Source organism: Myxocyprinus asiaticus, chromosome 1 (genome assembly GCF_019703515.2).
Source record: "Myxocyprinus asiaticus isolate MX2 ecotype Aquarium Trade chromosome 1, UBuf_Myxa_2, whole genome shotgun sequence".
NCBI classification, from domain to species: domain Eukaryota; kingdom Metazoa; phylum Chordata; class Actinopteri; order Cypriniformes; family Catostomidae; genus Myxocyprinus; species Myxocyprinus asiaticus.
The window spans coordinates 65,745,662-65,766,752 of record NC_059344.1 but is presented as its reverse complement, the minus strand read 5'-3'; the positions used below and the strand labels follow the sequence as shown (position 1 = coordinate 65,766,752).

Below are 21,091 nucleotides of genomic sequence, written 5' to 3'. Positions count from 1 at the left end.
CATTGTTTAAAAATCTGATTTGATTGCGGAATTCCTGGTAAACAACTACATTACCCATGGTCCAGCAGTGAAAGCTTCACCAATAAGAGAACTGCGGCTAACGAAGCTCACGAAACGTGCCTCAGAGAGACCACCTACTCCCATAATGAACTGTGAATGTCGTAATGAAGTCGGTGTTGGTGAAGGTGACTTTATTGCCAAGTGTTCTCACGTACACAAGGAATTTTTTTAGTGACAGGAGAAACAAGTGCACACAGAACATTACAGTGAGACAGAATATAAAACAAGGTAAGAGTATAAATAGACAGAAAAGATAATAGGACATATAAAACACTGGAGGTTCAGTCATTCACTAAATAGGGAGCAAGGGAGCATCCTACAGATTTCCTATGCAGCTAAATGCATTCACTCATAAAATCTGATCAAAAGTTCAGTTTCAGGCTGCAGATGATGTTTGGACGACTCAACACTCAAAATTAGAGCGTGTTTGGAACACAATAGAAATATTCACGTAAGAAGTGATCTCATAACTCTTGTTTCTGTTTGTGTTCACGCATGACTCTTAAGCTAGTTTCAGTGCATCTCTGCCTTTTTTTTCTTAACTGCTTATCTATCTGTCTTTATCTCTGTCTTTGCGTGTCTCAGATACAGACCTGGGACGCAGTCTGGCTACAGATGGTTTCTATCTCTACACAACAAACTCTTTTGGGAAAGGCTTAAGCAAGCTGGGCTCAGGGCTGCATGGGACGCTGAGGTAACTCTAGACTACGTAACGCTGTCTCAACCTCCCGGCTATTGTCCTGTCTGTACCCATAACATCGTGCCTACTCGTGTCTCAAGTTATTCTGCTTTATTTCCAGTTCCTGTACTCAATTAGCTGCGTTTGATTTACACTGATCAGCCACAACATTAAAACCAGCTGCCTAATATTGTGTAGGTCCTCGTACTGCCAAAACAGTGCCAACCTGCATCTCAGAATAGCATTCTGAGATTATATTCTTTTCTCACCACAATTGTACAGAGCGGTTATCTGAGTTACCGTAGACTTTGCCTGTCTGGCCATTCTCTGTTGACCTCTCTCATCAACAAGGCATTTCCGTCCACAGAACTGCCACTCACTGGATGTTTTTTGTTTTTGGCATCATTCTGAGTAAATTCTAGAGACTGTTGTGTGTGAAAATCCCAGGAGATCAGCAGTTACAGAAATACTCAAACCAGCCCGTCTGGCACCAACAATCATCCATGCGATTATCTAATCAGCCAATCGTGTTGCAGCAGTGCAGTGCATAAAATCAAGCAGATACGGGTCAGGAGCTTCAATTCATGTTCACATCAACCATCAGAATGGGGAAAAAGTGTGATCTCAGTGATTTGAACTGTGGCATGATTGTTGGTGCCAGATGGGCTGATTTGAGTATTTCTGTAACTGCTGATCTCCTGGGATTTTCACACACAACAGTCTCTAGAATTTACTCTGAATGGTACCAAAAACAAAAAAACATCCAGTGAGGGGCAGTTCTGTGGATGGAAACGCCTTGTTGATGAGAGAGGTCAACAGAGAATGGCCAGACTGGTTTGAACTGACAAAGTCTACAGTAACTCAGATAACCGCTCTGTATAATTGTGGTGAGAAGAATATCGTCTCAGAATGCTATTCTGAGATGCTGGTTGGCGCTGTTTTGGTGGCACGAGGGGGACCTACACAATATTAGGCAGGTGGTTTTAATGTTGTGGCTGATCGATGTATATTGGACCTCGTGAAATTTTGCCGTGTGAATGAATTCACTTCTTAATCCTCTTTCCTGCTTAATTTGTCATCATCTTGAACTCCCTAGGTGGTCTTATGGGAGAATCTCGTGAAGAAATGTCTGGATCATATTTTTACACATATATATTATTTACATACAGTTTTTGTTTGTTACGAAAAGCAAACCCCCCCCCCCCCCCCCAAATTGTATTTACAACAATGCAAAAAAAGAAAAAAAAAATCATTCTAAATTGAATTTAGTATAACTTATACTACCATGATGAAGACTTACAATTTCACTTACAATTTCAAAAAGTCTCTTTTTTTTTTCCTTTATGCAGATTTTGTTTTTCTTTCTTTAAATTTTGGTGGTTAAATATGATCACTATTTGACATTTCTTATATTTTTCTTATATTTTACTTCTCGAACCTCCAGTTGTCCACTGTTACATAACTTGTATTTAATGCCTGATAAAAAAATAAAATAAAAAAAAAACATATATATATATATATGACCGAATGCTGCACATGTTCACCATTTTCAGCGCTCAAACGCTCTTGTTTTCTTCGCCGCTTCCTCACAGGGGTTTTGTGTACTGTCGGAATGATGAGTTGGAGGCGGGATGGTTGGCGCACACCAGTGGCTGTTTGCTTCATCGTCCTGCGACTTTTGACACTAAACCTCATCAGCTGTGTCAGCTTCTCGACCCCTTCACACTGCAGGTACCAGCTGGTCATCCTGCACATTATACTGCATTCTTCTCACTTCATACAGGCCTTCAGATTGACCAAGTGATGCAGGAATAGTGATAGATTTCACTACATTACTCAGTAGCACATGCAGTAAAAAATTATGCTCAAATATTTCCATTGTAAATTAAATTTTACATATGTTAACTCAAGTACAGATTCATTGCAAGACCACACAATCCTATTCTCTTAAATGGTGCAAAACACATTTGTTTTCAAGCCAACCCAAACAAGTTAGAGTACTTTGTAACTTTTACTTGCTAATTAGTTGTCTTTTTCTTTGAACTTCTTTGCTTAGTTGGGGTAATTAGTTGACAGCATTACAAACAATATGTAGCTGTTCTATTTAATTAGTGTTAATAAATATAGTACATGTACAAAACTGTGCTTTATACATACTTGTAAATGGCTCCATTTTGGTTTTGTAACTTGTAGTTATAGGTTTATAGTTAGTCACTGTAATAATATAGTAATTGCCAAATTTGACCCAATTGTTGCTGTATCTGGAACAACTCCAGATTTTAATTCATGAAAACGCTTGAGTTTGACAACATTTGGCGTCCATGTTGGGACAGTCCAAACTTGAGCTTTTAGTGTCTGTTGCATCTGAAAAAAGTGTTTGGACAAATTGAAAGTATTTTGACTTTTTGTGTGGAGTTGATCTTGAGACGTGCCAAATTTAGTTTGAATTAAAATTCTGTGCATGAACTCTATATGTGCCATTTTCGAATTTGGTGCCTTTAAACTTGCCTTGTTTCTTCAACCAGAAAATGTCATGTCCCAGGAGTTGATTTTTAAACCTTTGTTATGTATAGGTGACATTTAAACTAAGAAACGTCTTCTAGTACAAATGCCTTTTAACTGAAAGATTTTAGTTTACCCACACCCAGACTTGAAAAATACAAATTATTACATGTTTAAAACGTGATCATGTTAATATAGAGTGAAATAAACACAAATTATTTTAATATTGTGAGACAGTACGCTTTTATCGACATTTCAGAAATTATGACTGGGACAGTCGTGGCGTCATTTCCACCACACTAAACAACTTCGTTTTTTCAAATGTGAATTGTTAGCAAATGGACAAAAGTGATAGTGAAGATCATGCTTAAGATGAAATATGACACAAGTGATGTTTGAAAAAAACAAAGAAAAGGTAAATATCTCTTGTGCAGAGTACTTTTATTGCGTGACATTTCCAGTCAAGCTGTAATTTAGCCAAATTATGCAAAAAGTGTGAAAACATTATTTAATTGTGTGTATTAATGATACATAAAATGTTACCTATGAAATTAGTCAAAGTTTCATAGCAGTACAAATTTCATTTCCAGCACAGAATTCTAGTAAACACAAAACAGAATTTGAGATGGTGGAAATTTTCATGACTTCAGATAACTCTCCTGTGATGCATGTATACACACTGTTGGACATTGTTAGTAGACAAAGTAAATAAACTAGTGAGAGTGTGGAAAATGTTGTAATGAGACTTTCTAGAAATCCACAGAGCTAAAAGTCCCCAAAGTTGAAGAGACATCCATATGGAAGCTGTTAAGGGGGTTGCACACCAGACGCATCTGGCGGACGACATGGCACGTTCTAAAATTCGAAACAATTGTTTTCTATGAATGTACGCACACCGCCGCTGCTAAATTCGACCCAAATCATTATCAAAGGACGTATATTATTTACTCTAGCCTTGTTCATTCTTGATGAAGGGAAAAACCTTGGTAACACTTGTGTGTACTGTCTGCCACCTGAACCACATCGACTTTTCCTGTGTTTGATACCTGTGCCGTGTCCTAGCCGAGACGCAACATGTTGCTTCTCGTCCGGTGTGCGTCCTCCTTTATTACCTCTCTTTCTCGCTCGCTCTCTTTCTGTTGCAGGTTTGTCAAGTAATTGCAATGCCCCATCATCACTTCCCAGCGGGCAGCTGTCTAACTACACTGCGCCTGTGTTCTGATGGCACCTACCTCTACTGGGTGTGGTCACCCGTTAGTCTCAATGAAAAGACTCAGAAAGGACACTCTGTCTTCATGGATGTCTTCCAGCTAACGGTATGAACCTGAGCTTAAGAAATGGTGACTGCACTAATGTCACACTTTCAGGATGTTCTTTGTTGTACCATCAGCGTTACTATAGTTGAGCTTTTATTGCTTTTTAATTTTCAGTTTGTCCTTTCAACTTAATGTAGTTTTTTCACTAAATGACTGTTAGTTCTTAAGTATATTTAGTATTATAGTCATAATATTTTAGGGAAATAAAAAGAAATGTGTTTTATTTAAGTTTCAGTTTTTTAATGTTACCAACCGTTACATGAATGGTACATCTATGTGATAGTTAGTAAACATAAATGAAGCAAGTTAATAAGTGTTCAATAAACAAGTTTTATTCTTTTTTTTTTCAGACTGAGTCTGGTATGTGTGTGGCCAGTCCAATTCAAGATCGGGTAATTTTATCACGCAAGGAAGGCGAGTCATCAAAGTGTCTGAATGAATTGCTTTTGAGCCGTATGTCTCGTTTCCGGGCCTCTCATTCCTCCACGCTGGCTGCGCTCACCGGATCCGCCATCACCAACCCCGTCAAAGAAGAGCAGTCTGGTAATGATGCTGTATGTTGTTTGTGCCTCAGCCGTTTTTTTTTTCCTCCCCTTTTCTCCCCAATTTGGAATGCCTAATTCCCAGTGCGCTCTTAAGTCCTCGTGGTGGCGTAGTGACTCGGAGGACGAGTCTCAGTTGCCTCCACATCTGAGAGAGTCAATCCACACATCTTATCACGTGGCTTGTTGAGCGCGTTACCGCAAAGACCTAGCGCATGTGGAGGCTTCACTCTATTCTCTGCGGCATCCACACACAACTCGCCACGCGCTCCACCGAGAGCGAGAACCATATTATGGCGACCACAAGGAGGTTACCTCATGTGACTATACCCTCCCTAGCAACCGGGCCAATTAGTTGCTTAGGAAGCCTGACTGGAGTCACTCAGCACACCCTGGATTAGAACTTGCGACTCCAGGGGTGGTAGTCAGCGTCTTTACTTGTCTTTACTTACCCAGGCCCCCCGCCTCGGCCATTTTTTAGAACCATTTTTGTTTCCTAAGTTTCTGTTCTCATGAGAGATAAAGAGAACAATTTTGATGCATTTAATTTAATTTGCATAATAAGTAAATTACACTTTATCAAGTACACTAATGTACACTTTATAATAGCTTACATTAATAAGCATTAGCAAAGTGTAATGCTAAAACAGATCAGTAGTTCATGTATGTTAAAATATGAATATTTTTATTATAGCTAGGGGTACACCAATCTGATACTTGGATCGTTATCGGCTTTGATACTGTTGTTTTTGATGGATCGGGTATCGGTCTTACGAGCCCGATCTAAATCCAATACTGTGTGTTAGTCATGTTCGTTATGGTCAAGTTCCAAAAATGACATAAAAGAACCATAAAAACACCATTAAAGTAGTTCATATGACTCGTGCATTTTATTCAAAGCCACTTTAAGATGTGCGATAGTTCTGTGAATCGCAAAAGGCTGGGTTTAATAAGTAAATATATAGTATGCACGTGCAGCGCCAGCGCGTTAGTGAATGCTCTGTTGATACACACACACACATAAGCACGCGCAAGCCACTAGCGGCTATTTGTTGCCTTCACGCGGTGCGCAATATTTGAGTGCTACTCACGAACAACATCTCAGATGTAGATGCTCAATAGTTCGGTTCACTTATAATATGCATTTAGAATGGCACCGGAGGTGCATTTTTACCAGAATTTCAATAAGAAGCGAATTAAACTACTGTGAACATGCCCACAAACAGACACATACAGGACTTCCTGGAGAGTTCAGAATGTCAAAATAAAAGCCAGAGGATTTTAAAGTTAAAGGTGCATGATTGAAATATATTATTGTTGTATTTAAAATTCTAAAAGTCAATAATCATAATAATAATAATAATGATAATTTATTATTATTATCATTATTATTTGTTTACAAATTATAACAATATTTAAGTTGATCAGCCACAGCATTAAAACCAGGTGAAGTGACTAACATTTATTATCTCGTTACAATGGCACCTGTCAAGGGGTGGGATATATTAGGCAGCAAGTGAATAGTCAGTTCTTGAATTGGAAGTGTTGGAAGTAGGAAAAATGGGCAAGCGTAAGGATCTGAGCGACTTTGACAAGGGCCAAATTGTGATGGCTAGAAGACTGGGTCAGAGCATCTCCAAAACGGCAGGTCTTGTGGGGTGTTCCCGGTATGCAGTGGTTAGTACCTACCAAAAGTGGTCCAAGGAAGGACAACCGGTGATCCGGTGACAGGGTCATGGGCACCCAAGGCTCATTGATGCACGTGGGGAGCGAAGGCTAGCCCGTCTGGTCCGATCCCATAGAAGCACAAATTGCTGAAAATCTTAATGCTGGCCATGATAGAAAGGTGTCAGAACACACAGTGCATCACAGCTTTCTGCATATGGGGCTGCGTAGCCCCAGACCAGTCAGAGTGCCCATGTTGACCCCTGTCTACTGCCGAAAGTGCCTACAATGGGCACGTGAGCGTCAGAACTGGACCATGGAGCAATGGAAGAAGGTGGCCTGGTCTGATGAATCACGTTTTCTTTTAGATCATGTGAATGGCCGGGTGCGTGTGCATTGTTTACCTGGGGAAGAGATGGCAGCAGGATGCACTATGGGAAGAAGGCAGGCCGGTGGAGGCAGTGTGATGCTCTGGGCAATGTTCTGCTGGGAAACCTTGGGTCCTGGCATTCATGTGGATGTTACTTTGACACGTACCACCTACCAAAAGATTGTTGCAGACCACGTACACCCCTTCATGGCAATCGGTATTCCCTGATGGCAGTGACCTCTTTCAGCAGGATAATGCACCCTGCCACACTGCAAAAATTGTTCAGGAATGGTTTGAGGAGCATGACAAAGAGTTCAAGGTGTTGACTTGGCCTCCAAATTCCCCAGATCTCAATCCTATTGAGCATCTGTGGGATGTGCTGGACCAACAAGTCCAATCCATGGATGCCCCACCTCACAACTTACAGGACTTAAAGGATCTGCTGCTAACGTCTTAGTGCCAGATACCACAGGATACCTTCAGAGGTCTTGTGGAGTCCATGCCTCGATGGGTCAGAGCTGTTTTAGGGGGACATACGCGATATTAGGCAGGTGGTTTTAATGTTGTGGCTGATCAGTGTATACTGGCACCAACAATCATGCCACGGTCCAAATCACTGAGATCACATTATTTCCCCCATTCTGATGGTTGACGTGAACATTAACTGAAGCTCCTGATCCATATCTGCATGATTTTATGCACTGCACTGCTGCCACACGATTGGCTGATCAGATAATCGCATGGATGATTGTTGGTGCCAGATGGGCTGCTTTGAGTATTTCTGTAACTGCTGATCTTCTGGGATTTTCACATACAACAGTCTCTAGAATTTACTCCGAATGGTGAGTGGCAGTTCTGTGGACGGAAATGCCTTGTTGATGAGAGAGGTCAACAGAGAATGGCCAGACTGGTTTGAACTGGCAAAGTCTACGGTAACTCGGATAACCGCTCTGTACAATTGTGGTGAGAAGAATATAATCTCAGAATGCTATTCTGAGATGGGGGTTGGCGCTGTTTTGGCGGCAATATTAGACAGGTGGTTTTAATGTTGTGGCTGATCGGTGTATACTGTATATGTGTATATACACTTTATGGCCAAAAGTTTGTGGACACCATATGTGCTTGATGGACATTTGATTTCAAAACCTTAGGCATCAATTTCCCCCTTTGCTGTAATAACAGCTTCCACTCTTTTGGGAAGGCTTTCCACTATAATGTATGTAGTAACATGGCTGCAGGTATTTGCTCTCATTCAGACACAAGGCTATCAGTGAGGTCAGGAACTGATGTTGGTCGATGGGGCCTGACTTACAGTTGCTGTTCCAGTTCACCCCAAAAGTGATCAGTGGGGTTCAGGTCTGGGCTTTGTGCAGGCCAGTCAATTTCTTCCATGCCAGACACAGTAAACCATTTCTTTATGGACCTCACTTTGTTCACAGGGGCATTGTCATGCTGGAACAGAAAAGGGCTATCCGCAAACAGTTGCCACAAATTTGGAAGCACACAAAGCCCAAGCCATTACATAAAGAAACATTAAGATTTTTCTTTACTTGATTTAATGGAGTAACCAAAATCGTTAATTAGAAGGGGGTGTCCACAAACGTTTGGCCATATAGTGTATGTGTAACAAAGCCTAGTGTCCATTTCAAAATAAGAATTCCCGAAATACGTACGTGTAATTTTGGGCTTGATGGTAGTTAAAAGACCCACGTTTATGCACCGTTATGCACTGCCACAGTTTGTAACAACAACAAAAATGTCCTTTTTTAAGGGTAAAATGTTTCTGAGGTTTATATGGAATTTCTTTTAACTTTCTTGTATTGCTTGGTAAAAAAGTGCCCGACAAAAACGTAAGATATGTAAACATGAGTTTCTTTTTTCCAAACTTATTTAAATATTATTTAATTTTCTTTGTACACTCTATATTTTTTATTGCTTAGCAGACACCTTTTGATATCCAAAGTGAGTCTATAGTTAATTGATTGATCCTTTTTGGTTTGAACCCAAGACCCGTCAAGGCCCCGCTGTGCTGTAATCCTGCAATGTTTAAAGTGTCAGTGTTAATCATATTCTGTTTGGTTCTGGATCCAGTAGTCAATACAAGCTGCGGTCTGCCCATAAAAACATTGAGGAAGACGCCCATGTATGTGTGTGGAACGTATCTGGTGATGTTGACACCTGCTCCTGGTGTAGCTGGCAACTCTGCCACACGTTCTCTGTTTGGTGGTTCCAGTGGCCTTTCCTCTCTGAAGAGTAAGTCAGATCACATTGTGGTGCATTAAAGTCAATCAAGCAGTTTTTGTACTAAAGTCCATCATTGGAAGTATCAGAATTATCATTTACATCATGCTCCCATTCTTGCACCCTCATTTTCCTCATTACAACCAAATCAAACGCAACAATTAATGGTGGGCGATAAACCGTTAGGAATTTATAAACTGGTAAAAAGTTTCAAGGACTGGATTGATTGAATTTCCTCAGAAATTATGAAATAATATCTGGATGAACAGTGTATTTATATCTTGCTATAATGTTCTACATTCAAAACATGAAATTGGGCAAAGCGTGACAGAGATGTCTGCTTTAAAAATATTTATAGACTTGTTGCCAAGAAACATTCTGTTGCTTTCTGAGGTAGTCGCCCAATAAGTTCTAACTGTTTTAAGATGTGTTTTATGTTCAGAACAAACATTGGGCCCTTTCTTTCTCTTGTGTCTTCACTAGTCTTGGCGTCTAGTTTGGTGTTTAACCTGTCTGATGGTCAGTTTAGCAATCGTGCCGATCTCATAGATGCTCCAGGAAGTTCTCTGGGTCGTGGAGCTCAGGTCGCAGGACTAGGTAAGAATACTGTAAACATACTTTATTTTCAGTGGATTATTATTGAATTATTTATGGTGGTTGATAGAGCCTGTTGTGATTATTAAATAAGCATCTGACCGTGGTTATTTGAGAACCACATTTATTGTCCACTTCAGCTTATGCATGTATTGCTTAATACACTGTAAACCCTAATGTTGTCCTTACTGGAAAAATCAAGTTGTCTTAAACATTACTTGAAATGTCAAGATTTGGGCTCATAACTCATAAGTTATCTAAGCATCTTGAAATTATTTATCTTAAAAATCTATATCTGTTATTATAATATTTTTAATAAATTGAGCTGTGTTATTGTACGATCAAAATTTGAGTCAGTTCAACTAAAATTAAGTAGAAACAACAATATTTAAATAGCAAATCTGAGTTAAGTCTACTTGCATCTAGTTACCTTGACTTATATAGTTAAGTTCATTCTATATGAACACAAAGTTAAGTGAACTTAATTATACAAGTTTTGGAGACACCATTACTCAATTTAATTGAGGGAACAAGTTTACTCAATCGTTTGAGTAGAGTCAACTTATTAGGGTTTTCAGTATGTAATATAATATAATAGCTATTCAGGTTGGTTGGATTCCAATAGTGTAAATGTAAAATGCACCAAGACTAAAGTTCAAAAAGAGAGACATATTATTATTATTATTATTCTGAAATATTTTGATATTTAAAATATTGTTTTTCATGTCTTAAGTTTTTAAAGCCTTAAAGGAAATCATACATCCCTATTTTATTATAACCGCAAGTTAATCATGAATAAATGACTTCTTAAGGTGGATAAAGTACATGCACACTTTAAGAATGACAGTAATTGTGTTAATTTAGGAAACATGCTAAGTTGAGATACTGGCTTCTCCGAAAACAATGCTACAGCCAGTATATTCTACTTTGAAATGTCCGTTCCGGAATTTCTGTTTGTGTTTTGGCCTGTGTGATCCCGCCCACTGCCCATTTCCCAATAGTATTTCGACACAAGTTAGCGGCAAACACAGCACGCTGCAGCCATGGAAGCCAGCAATACATCTAGCTAACATTGACAGAGTTATTAAAAATCCACATGAGCTGGTTTATAATTTGCAAACAATAAAAACATTGCAAACGTATACATTAGCTGATCAACTTACAGTGTAAGGCTAGTCGCTTGCCATTGTCAGTTTGCTCGTTCCTGTTGCGTGTCCTCAACCTGGCAACCTGCGTGAGCTTCGAGTCTGGGAAGGAGGGGGCGGGGGAGACAACTCTCTCCAATATTTTGAATTTTGACTGCAGTACCCATTTTAAACACTTGATTTCAATGTTATATATTGCTCCTTTAAAAATGTTTTAGGAGTGATGTTGTGTTTTCACGGCTTCTTTAGGGGCCTGCTATGATGCTCTTAACAACTTAATCTGGACATGCTCCAGTGATTACATGGACCAATGGTGTAACCCTGGAAACCAGGCATTTCATCATGTATGCCAACGGCTTGGCGTGAGCCACGTCATCAGACAGCCTAAAGGTAAACGATGTTGAAAGTATAACCCCATGTTTAAACTTCAATGTTTTGCTTGTATTGATTTTTTTGTACATAATTGATTTTATTTTTTTGGTTGAAATTAAAATGTAAGTCAGTGTTTTTGCAACATAAACATTCATAATTTAATTTTTCATGACCGTTTTCCACCCAGCACGTGCTACACAGCCAGAAACAGCGAATAATACTTGCATACAGTTCTTGTGGTGCTTTTGATTTAATTTCTCATGGTTAGGGGCTGAGTAAAAATATTGTATTTCTGATTATTTGCTATCTTCATTTGAAGGAATAGGATAGGAATTCAACAATTGGAGTTTGCTTATACTGTGGTTACCACATGTAGTATGTGGAAAACACGAATCGAATCACGGAGTCTAGTCATAAAAATGACTTTAGCTGTATAATGTAGAATTTTATGGAATATGACATATTTGGACGAAAATGAATGTTTAAATGCACAAGTAATCATATAAAAACTGCAATATGTCCTAGCACCTTTAGGGGTCCATGTGGTATCTGGTACCATGATATTAGCAGCAGATCCTTTTAGGTGGAGCCGCAGTGGACTTGTTGGTCCAGCACATCCCACAGATGCTCAATCGAATTGAGATATGGGGAATCTGGAGGCCAGGACAACACCTTAAACTCTTCATCATGTTCCTCAATCCATTCCTGAACAATGTGTGCAGTGTGGCAGGGCGCATTATCCTGCTGAAAGAGGCCACTGCCATCAGGGAATACCATTGCTATGAAGGGGTGTACCTGGTCTGCAATGATGTTTAGGTAGGTGCCACGTGTCAAATTGACGTCCACATGAAGGGCCGGACCCAGGGTTTCTCAGCAGAACATTGCCCAGAACATCACACTCCCTCCACTGGCTTGTCGTCTTTCCACAGTGCATCCTGGTGCCATCTCTTCCCCAGGTAAATGGCTGTCCAAGTGATGTAAAAGAAAACAGGACTAATCGGACCAGGCAACCTTCTTCCACTGCTCCAAGGTCCAGTTCCGACGCACGCATGACCATTATAGGCACTTTCGACGGTGAACAGCAGCAGGGTGCGATGCACTATGTTAACACATTCCTGTCCTGACCACATTAAAAATTTCTGTAAGGCCTTGTGTCTACCAAAGCGTTTTTTCCTGAGGCCAGCGTATTTTTTCAAATGTTTACAATGGGAGTGCCGCGTATTTAAAAAAGCCAGCAGCGTGATGAGGCACTCAGCGTCTATTCCACGCTTAGCGCTGCCTGCTTGCCATTTTTTTTCTGGTCGCCGAGAGTTGAAAAATGTTCAACATTAGGTAAAACGCAGCGCTCGTCACTGTCACTTTTTACCCAGCCATCCAGTCACAATAGAGGAGTGGCGGGACAAATACCACACCGACCAACCGTCACATCCTACTTGTACAACGACTGAACAACAATGAAATTTGCTGGTCTCTGAATATACATGTCTGTACCAGATGACATTCCCGGACTACCACAATATTAATATGAAAAATAATGCTTCAGCCTTCCTTTCATCCAGAGCAAGTACTCTTCCTTGTGCCGACATTATTACATTCAGTACTTGTTGATAACACAAACTATCTGCGAAATTAAGTACTTGCAACACTTCCGTGGATATTCTGTATCATAGCAACCAAAGCGTCTCAGCTGAAAAAAACGCTGTGCCTCCAAAACGCTCTCAAGCGCTCCCAGCTGGGTGTTTTCAGAAGAGCGCCTGGCATTTTCAGCTGGCAAAAAAACGCTTTGGTGGACACACGGCCTAACTTGTGCCACAGTAGACCTTCTGTCAGTTTGGACCAGATGGGATAGACTTCATTGCTCTCTCGCGTCGATGAGCCTTGGGCGCCCAACGCTCTGTCTCCGGGTTTTGGTTCGTCCCTTCTCCGACAACTGCCGGCAGGGTTTCACCACTGCTGACCGGGAGAACCCCACAAGCCTTGCCGTTTCAGAGATGCTCTGACTCAGTCATCTGGCCATAACAGTTTGGCCCTTGTCAAAGTCGCTCAAGTCTTTACTCCTGCCCATTTCTCTTGCATTCAACACGTTGACTATGAGAACTGATTGTTCACTTACCATATAATCTACCCGGACCTTGACATGTGGTCTTGTTAGGAGATGACGAAGGTTATTCACTTCACCTGTGAGTGGTCGTAATGTTTTGGCTCATCAGTGTAATCCGCAAGTGATGCGTGCTTCAAATTTAATGTGAGAAGCTGCTCATACACTGAAAACACCTCATCATGATCATCACGCGTGCTCTTGTGTGTGTGAGATGACAGTGAGAAGAGCACTCTGACGTGTGCAGAACCTACATACTATGTATTTATTTAACGAAATCACAGCTTTATGGGCATTAATAATCACACTGAGCCATGTGGCAAACTGCTTATCTGAAGGTGAGAAACTGCTGTCAAAAAAATGCAAACACTCAAAAGCTTGATTTAAATGGATGCATGTGTTTTTGCTTAAATGCTACACTTGTTGGACACATTGAAATGTTTTGGAAAACAGTGCCTTGGAAAGAGTGGGAACCCTGCAAATGTTTTCTATCTTTTCCTCTTGTTTTTCAATTACTCTTTGACAGAGGAAATGATTGACACGACTGAAGTGATTAACCAGCTCCTCCATCATGTCGGTGCAATGTGCATCCACCAGCTCAACCTGCTCGCAGCCAGCAGCACTTTACATCTGGGGACGTTCGTCGGAAAACAGCTCATGGAGGCGTGTCACTTCAGCTCCATATGTGATGTCATGGAGAAGGCCATGGTGAACGGTGACACGTGCATCATCAGATGCATTCTGGTCGTCTTTCAGGTGTGTTTATGATTAGTTGGATTTTAATCCTATGAAATGGGAATCTAAAAGACTGCTAGAAAATTTAAATATTTACAATCGGTTGTTTCAAATTCATAACAGTTTAAGCTTCATGTGTTATTAGACTTTATTCACCCTTAGCTTTAACATCCTTACCTGCATCAGTTTTGTTTTTGACCTATTTTAAATTCCCATAAAATTAATTGGGACATGCTGATTCTAGAAAGCATTTTATTGGACAAAAAATTGAGTGTAAGAGAAGTCCTCAGTATGTTTAGGTCTTTTTCCCTGGAAGAGAAAGAGTGTACTTTTTGGAAATGTGGATGTGTTAAAAGTAAGTTTTGTCAACTGAGTGTCTAGATGACCTCAAAGCTACCACACATAGACTGAAGGCTACAAAACGTTGTTTCTTAAAGTGAGGTTAAACTATACAACTACTTAAAAGATACAAATCAAGTTAGATAAAAATCAAGCATTTTGGGAAATTAGGAAAAACACCCTGGGTGGTGCTTTTTGCAGTTGGCTATTTTCTTCTGTGCTCTTGCAGGTGGTGTTCCAGTTCTTCAATCCAAATTCGGAGCAGAATCGGGACAGTATCAGGCGTTCTGGACTGTTGTTGTGGCAGTTACTGATGGCTCCTCTTGATCAGATACAACCAGAAATACAGAGGGAAGTGTGCCACGCCATCAGGTGAGCTCCCATTCGCACAGCTCTCTGCACATGAAGCTTTCAAATCTTCATTTAATTACAGATCACTTGTTACTGGGTCAATAGCATGACGCTAATGTTGTTTGTCTGGATCTAAGTTATTGCAAAAAGTCATATGCAGTTAATTTACACAGAAACATTTCTTGAATAGACCAGTTTTATCATGAACGTGTTTTTAGTTTCTGACTTCAAAGTAATCATGATATTTTTTCTGGGGCTTAAAGTAAAAAATGTAAAAATGGTGTAACTGTCTGGAGACAGCATAAATGAATAAATAATAATAATAAGTAGGGCTGTCTATCGATTAAAATTGTTTATCGAATTAATTACATGGTATCCCGATTAATAAATGGAATTAATCACACATTATATTTTCTGAGAAAGCCCCTCAAATACAATAATTCAATATATAATTATGATATAATTAGTTATCTTTACATAGGCCCCATTTCCAGCAGCCATCACTCCAACACCTTATCCTTGAGTAATCATGCTAAATTGCTAATTTGGTACTAAAAAAATCACTTGTCATTATATCAAACACAGCTGAAAGCTATTTGGTTTGTTAAATGAAGCTTAACATTGTCTTTGTTTTTGAGTTGCCACAGTATGCAATAGACTGGCATGTCTTAAGGTCAATATTAGGTCAAAAATGGCAAAAAAGAAACAGATTTCTCTAGAAACTCATCAGTCAATCATTGTTTTGAGGAATGAAGGCTATACAATGCTTGAAATTGCCAAAAACTGAAGATTTCATACAAAGATGTACACTACAGTCTTCAAAGACAAAGGACAACTGGCTCTAACAAGGACAGAAAGAGATGTGGAAGGCCACATGAAACTGGTGTTGAGCGGGTAGAATTCAATGAAGCTGTCAGCTGAGGACATGTGAGGCGTCTGTTTCTCAAACTAGAGACTCTGATGTACTTATCCTCTTGTTTAGTTGTACATCTGGTCTTCCACATCTCTTTCTGTCCGTGTTAGAGCCAGTTGTTCTTTGTCTTTGAAGACTGTAGTGTACACCTTTCTATGAAATCTTATATATACAATGCAATTTCAAGCATTGTATAGCCTTCATTCCTCAAAACAATGATTGACTGATGAGTTTCTAGAGAAAGCTGTTTCTTTTTTGACATTTATGGCCTAATATTGACCTTAAGACATGCCAGTCTGATGCATACTGTGGCAACTCAAAAACAAACACAAACACAATGTTAAGCTTCATTTAACGAACCAAATAGCTTCCAACTGTGTATTATATGATGTCTTTTAGTGATTTTCTAGTACCAAATTAGCAATTTAGCATGATTATTCAAGGATAAGGTGTTGGAGTGATGGCTGCTGTCTGGATTTGATCAAAAATGACTTTTTTTTCTTTTCTTTTTTTTTTCTTTCAAATAGTGATGGTGCTGTTTTTTACATCAGTAATGTCCTGACTATACTTTGTGATCAGTTGAATGTCACTTTGGTGAATTAAGGTGCCAATGTCCTTCTGAAACAGCAAAATCTGTACATTATTCCAAACTTTTGGCCACCAGTGTATATACAGTTGAAGTCAGAAGTTTACATACACTTACGTTGAAGTCATTAAAACTCATTTTTTAACCACTCCACAGATTTCATATTAGCAAACTATAATTTTGGCAAGTCGTTTAGGACATCTACTTTGTGCATGACATGAGTAGTTTTTCCAACATTTGTTTACAGACAGATTGTTTCACTTTTAATTGACTATATCACAATTCCAGTGGGTCAGAATTTACATACATGAAGTTAACTGTGCCTTTGAGCAGCTTGGAAAATTCCAGAAAATGATGTCAAGCCTTTAGGCAATTAGCTTCTGATAGGCTAATTGGAGTCAACTGGAGGTGTACCTGTGGATGTATTTTAAGGCCTACCTTCAAACTCAGTGCATCTTTGCTTGACATCATGGGAAAATCAAAAGAAATCAGCCAAGACCTTAAAAATAAATTATGGACCTCCACAAGTCTGGTTCATCCTTGGGAGCAATTTCCAAACACCTGAAGGTACCACGTTCATCTGTACAAACAATAGTACAAAGTATAAACACCAAGGGATCACTCAGCCATCATACCATTCAGGAAGGAGACACATTCTGTCTCTTAGAGATGAGCATAGTTTGGTGTGAAAAGTGCAAATAAATCCCAGAACAACAGTATGACCTTGTGAAGATGCTGGAGGAAACAGGTAGACAAGTATCTATATCCACAGTAAACGAGTCCTATATTGACATAATCTGAAAGGCTGTTCAGCAAGGAAGCTCCAAAACTGCCATACAAAAGCCAGACTACAGTTTGCAAGTGCACATGGGGACAAAGATCTTACTTTTAGGGAAATGTCCTCTGGTCTGATGAAACAAAAATTGAACTTTTTGGCCATAATGACCATCGTTATGTTTGGAGGAAAAAGGGTGAGGCTCGCAAGTCGAAGATCACCATCCCAACCGTGAAGCATGGGGGTGGCAGCATCATGTTGTGGGGGTGCTTTGCTGCAGGAGGGACTGGTGCACTTCACAAAATAAATGGCATAATGAGGAAGGAAAATTATGTGGATATGTTGAAGCAACATCTCAAGACATCAGCCAGGAAGTTAAAGCTCGGTCACAAATGGGTCTTCCAAATAGACAATGACCCCAGGCATACCTCCAAAGTTGTGGCAAAATGGCTTAAGGACAACAAAGTCAAGGTATTGGAGTGGCCATCACAAAGCCCTGACCTCAATCTGATAGAAAATTTGTGGGCAGAACTGAAAAAGCATGTACGAGCAAGGAGGCCTATAAATCTGACTCAGTTACACCAGTTCTGTCTGGAGGAATGGGCCAAAATTCCAGAAACTTATTGTGAGAAGCTTGTGGAAGGATACCCAAAACGTTTGACCCGAGTTAAACAATTTAGAGGCAATGCTACCAAATACTAACAAAGTGTATGTAAACTTCTGACCCACTGGGAATGTGATGAAAGAAATAAAAGCTGAAATAAATCATTCACTCTATTATTATTCTGACATTTCACATTCTTAAAATAAAGTTGTGATCCTAACTGACCTAAGACAGGGAATGTTTTCTACGATTAAATGTCAGGAATTGTGAACAACTGAGTTTAAATGTATTTGGTTAAGGTGTAGTAAACTTTTGTTACTAATTACATGTAATTAAAATGTCTAACCTATTACAATTGTGCATTTTTTTTAACATAAACCTAATTAATTTTGATATATTAATGCTTTAAATAAGAAATTTCTGTTGGGGAAAGAAAAATGAAAGATTAAAGACATTTCAAAGAATATGGAAGAAATATTCTCAGAAAATCTTAGTTTTACTTTGCAAGCAAATGTATCTTTTTTTTTTTTTTTTTTAAAGATGTTTAGATATGTTTCTGTAAAATACTGATTAAAAAAATGCATTTTAGCAGTGTAACTTAATAAGCGTCTCCCCCCCCCCCCCCTCATTTTTCTCATCAGCTCGGGTTTGAACACTTTGTACCAGAGCGAGTCTGAGTTAAACAACCTGCTGAAATTAGTTTTCACTGAAGGTAAGATTCACATATAGATGGTTTTAGAAATATGAGGACTAATGTACAGAGTACAAATGGACATATTAAGAATAATTTTTCAGCAGTAACAAATCGTTATTTTCTCCACAGGAGAGCGGAACAGCGGTTTGTCTCAGTTACGTGATGTTATATTAAACAACCTGGCTAACCAGTTACAGAAGAACCGCTTTGGTAGTGAAGATGATGACCACTACAGGTAACCGGTTCAACAAAGCTTACACACATGAACGTAAAGCTACAAAACTCTTTCACAGGATCTGTAATAGTCTTGTTTAGAATGAACATCTGCACTAAGAGTTTTTTTATTTTTATTTCAAATAAAGCACATGTACTTCACTTTTGATGAATTGTAGATTGTTGGATAAGTGTTTTTGCGGCCACCTCTCTCAAATCACTTTCTCCCATGCTCCCTGCAGACTGAAAGACGAGCTGTTGCAGTGTATTCTGAAGACTGTAGTGCGCGAGTCGTGTCTCCTTATCACCAAATGTCGAACCGTTTCTAAAGAAGAACTCCAGAAGCTGCTTTCCACTGTGCCTGTATGAAAATTAATTGCGTTTTATGGTTGACTTATTTTATGTGGCTGAAATATATGTGAAAACTTGTCTGTTAAACTTATGTTATGTAATTCTTCAGCAAGGCTTTTGCTTTCAAAATCTACTTGAACAAAATAAACACAAACGATGCGATTAGCCGTTATTTTGAGCATTTTTTTGGTCTAGTGGATGAAGTCTAAAATTAATATTTTGTAAATTTAGCAATGTTGTTAAATTGTGTAGAAGGCAAATGAAGTGCATCATCAGAAAGGTTTAAACTATTTATTACACTTAAGAAAAGCCGTCTAACTTTTGACTCCAGTTTTATTTACCCAGCTTTTACTGGCATTAGCTGATTGGCAAGTGTTAATTTTGGACCCTGCTTATATGGTACATCCAAAATTATATATTTATTTATTTATACAAGATTTTAGTCTTTTTTTTTTTTTCTTTTGTCTTGCTGGTATTCAGTTAAAACAGTTTGTTGTATCACTATGTAACTGGTATCACTTGTGTGTCCACACTAACAGGTAGCATCACCGAGCTTGCGTTATTTAATGGCTGTGCAGAATCATTTGCTCAGTAATACCGTCCTGCTGCATCCTGATGACAGTGATGATAGTGACAGCTCCATACAGGGGGAAACAATGAAGGTACAGGTAAACATCCCCTTTAAAACCCCTACAAGTACTCTAAATGGTTCATGTCAACTAATGCTGCTCATCATTAAACTGCTCATTATAGTGTGATCGGTTGTTCTGTATTTTACAGCAAATATTCAGCTTTCATTGAGTCAAACATCTTGATTGTGCAGTATCGGCAATGAAATGAAATTTTCGTTTTGTTCTTTTATTTTAAAATTCCATGGAATGCATCCTGTGTGAGAGTTTGACAGACTCTGTTATTAAATGGATTTCAGTTAGAGGTAGACGATATATCGGTAATATCAGTTTTACCGATTAATCGGTTTCGATACTTTTTCAGTTTTATTTTTTTGTTTTAAAATTCCATAGAATGCATCCTGTGTGAGAGTTTGACAGACTCTGTTATTAAATGGATTTCAGTTAGAGGTAGACGATATATCGGTAATATCAGTTTTGCCGATTAATCGGTGCCGATACTTTTTCGTTTTATTCTTTTGTTTTAAAATTCCATGGAATGCATCCTGTGTGAGAGTTTGACAGACTCTATTATTAAATGGACTTCAGTTAGAGGTAGATCGATATATCGGTAATATCAGTTTTACCGATTAATCGGTGCCGATACTTTTTCGTTTTATTCTTTTGTTTTAAAATTCCAATGAATGCATCCTGTGTGAGAGTGTTTGACAGACTCTGTTATTAAATGGACTTCAGTTAGAGGTAGATCGATATATCGGTAATATCAGGTTTACCGATTAATCTGTGCCGAGACTTTTTTCGTTCTATTCTTTTGTTTTAAAATTCCATGGAATGCATCCTGTGTGAGAGTTTGACAGACTCTATTCTTAAATGGATTTCAGTTAGAGGTAGATCGATATATCGGTAATATCAGTTTTACCAATAATTTTTTCATTTTATTCTTTTGTTTTAAAATTCCATAGAATGCGTCCTATGTGAGAGTTTGACAGACTCTATTATTGAATGGATTTCAGATAAGAGGTAGACGATATATCGGTAATATCAGTTTTACCGATTAATCGGTGCCGTTACTTTTTTCTTTTTTTTCTTTTGTTTTAAAATTCCAATGAATGCATATTGTGTGAGAGTGTTTGACAGACTCTATTATTAAATGGACTTCAGTTAGAGGTAGATCAATATAGGTAATATCAGGTTTACCGATTAATCTGCGCCAATATTTTTTCGTTTTATTCTTTTGTTTTAAAATTCCATGGAATGCATCCTGTGTGGGAGTGTTTGACAGAGTCTATTTTAAATGGATTTCAGTTAGAGGTAGAC

At 38.9% G+C, this 21,091-nt stretch overlaps 1 protein-coding gene across 1 annotated transcript in view; it reads left to right on the top strand.

Annotated features, from left to right (window-relative positions):
- The window catches only part of LOC127443084 (probable E3 ubiquitin-protein ligase HECTD4), a 101,553-nt gene that overhangs the window by 20,094 nt on the left and 60,368 nt on the right, over positions 1–21,091 (top strand). Inside the window, exons 5-17 of the mRNA XM_051701584.1 lie at positions 646–754; positions 2,332–2,470; positions 4,387–4,557; positions 4,908–5,100; positions 9,226–9,387; positions 9,859–9,972; positions 11,364–11,504; positions 14,111–14,340; positions 14,888–15,030; positions 18,529–18,599; positions 18,711–18,816; positions 19,037–19,157; positions 19,685–19,813. Coding sequence (XP_051557544.1) covers positions 646–754; positions 2,332–2,470; positions 4,387–4,557; positions 4,908–5,100; positions 9,226–9,387; positions 9,859–9,972; positions 11,364–11,504; positions 14,111–14,340; positions 14,888–15,030; positions 18,529–18,599; positions 18,711–18,816; positions 19,037–19,157; positions 19,685–19,813 — 1,829 coding nt within the window. The remainder of the gene's footprint in view (positions 1–645; positions 755–2,331; positions 2,471–4,386; positions 4,558–4,907; positions 5,101–9,225; positions 9,388–9,858; positions 9,973–11,363; positions 11,505–14,110; positions 14,341–14,887; positions 15,031–18,528; positions 18,600–18,710; positions 18,817–19,036; positions 19,158–19,684; positions 19,814–21,091) is intronic.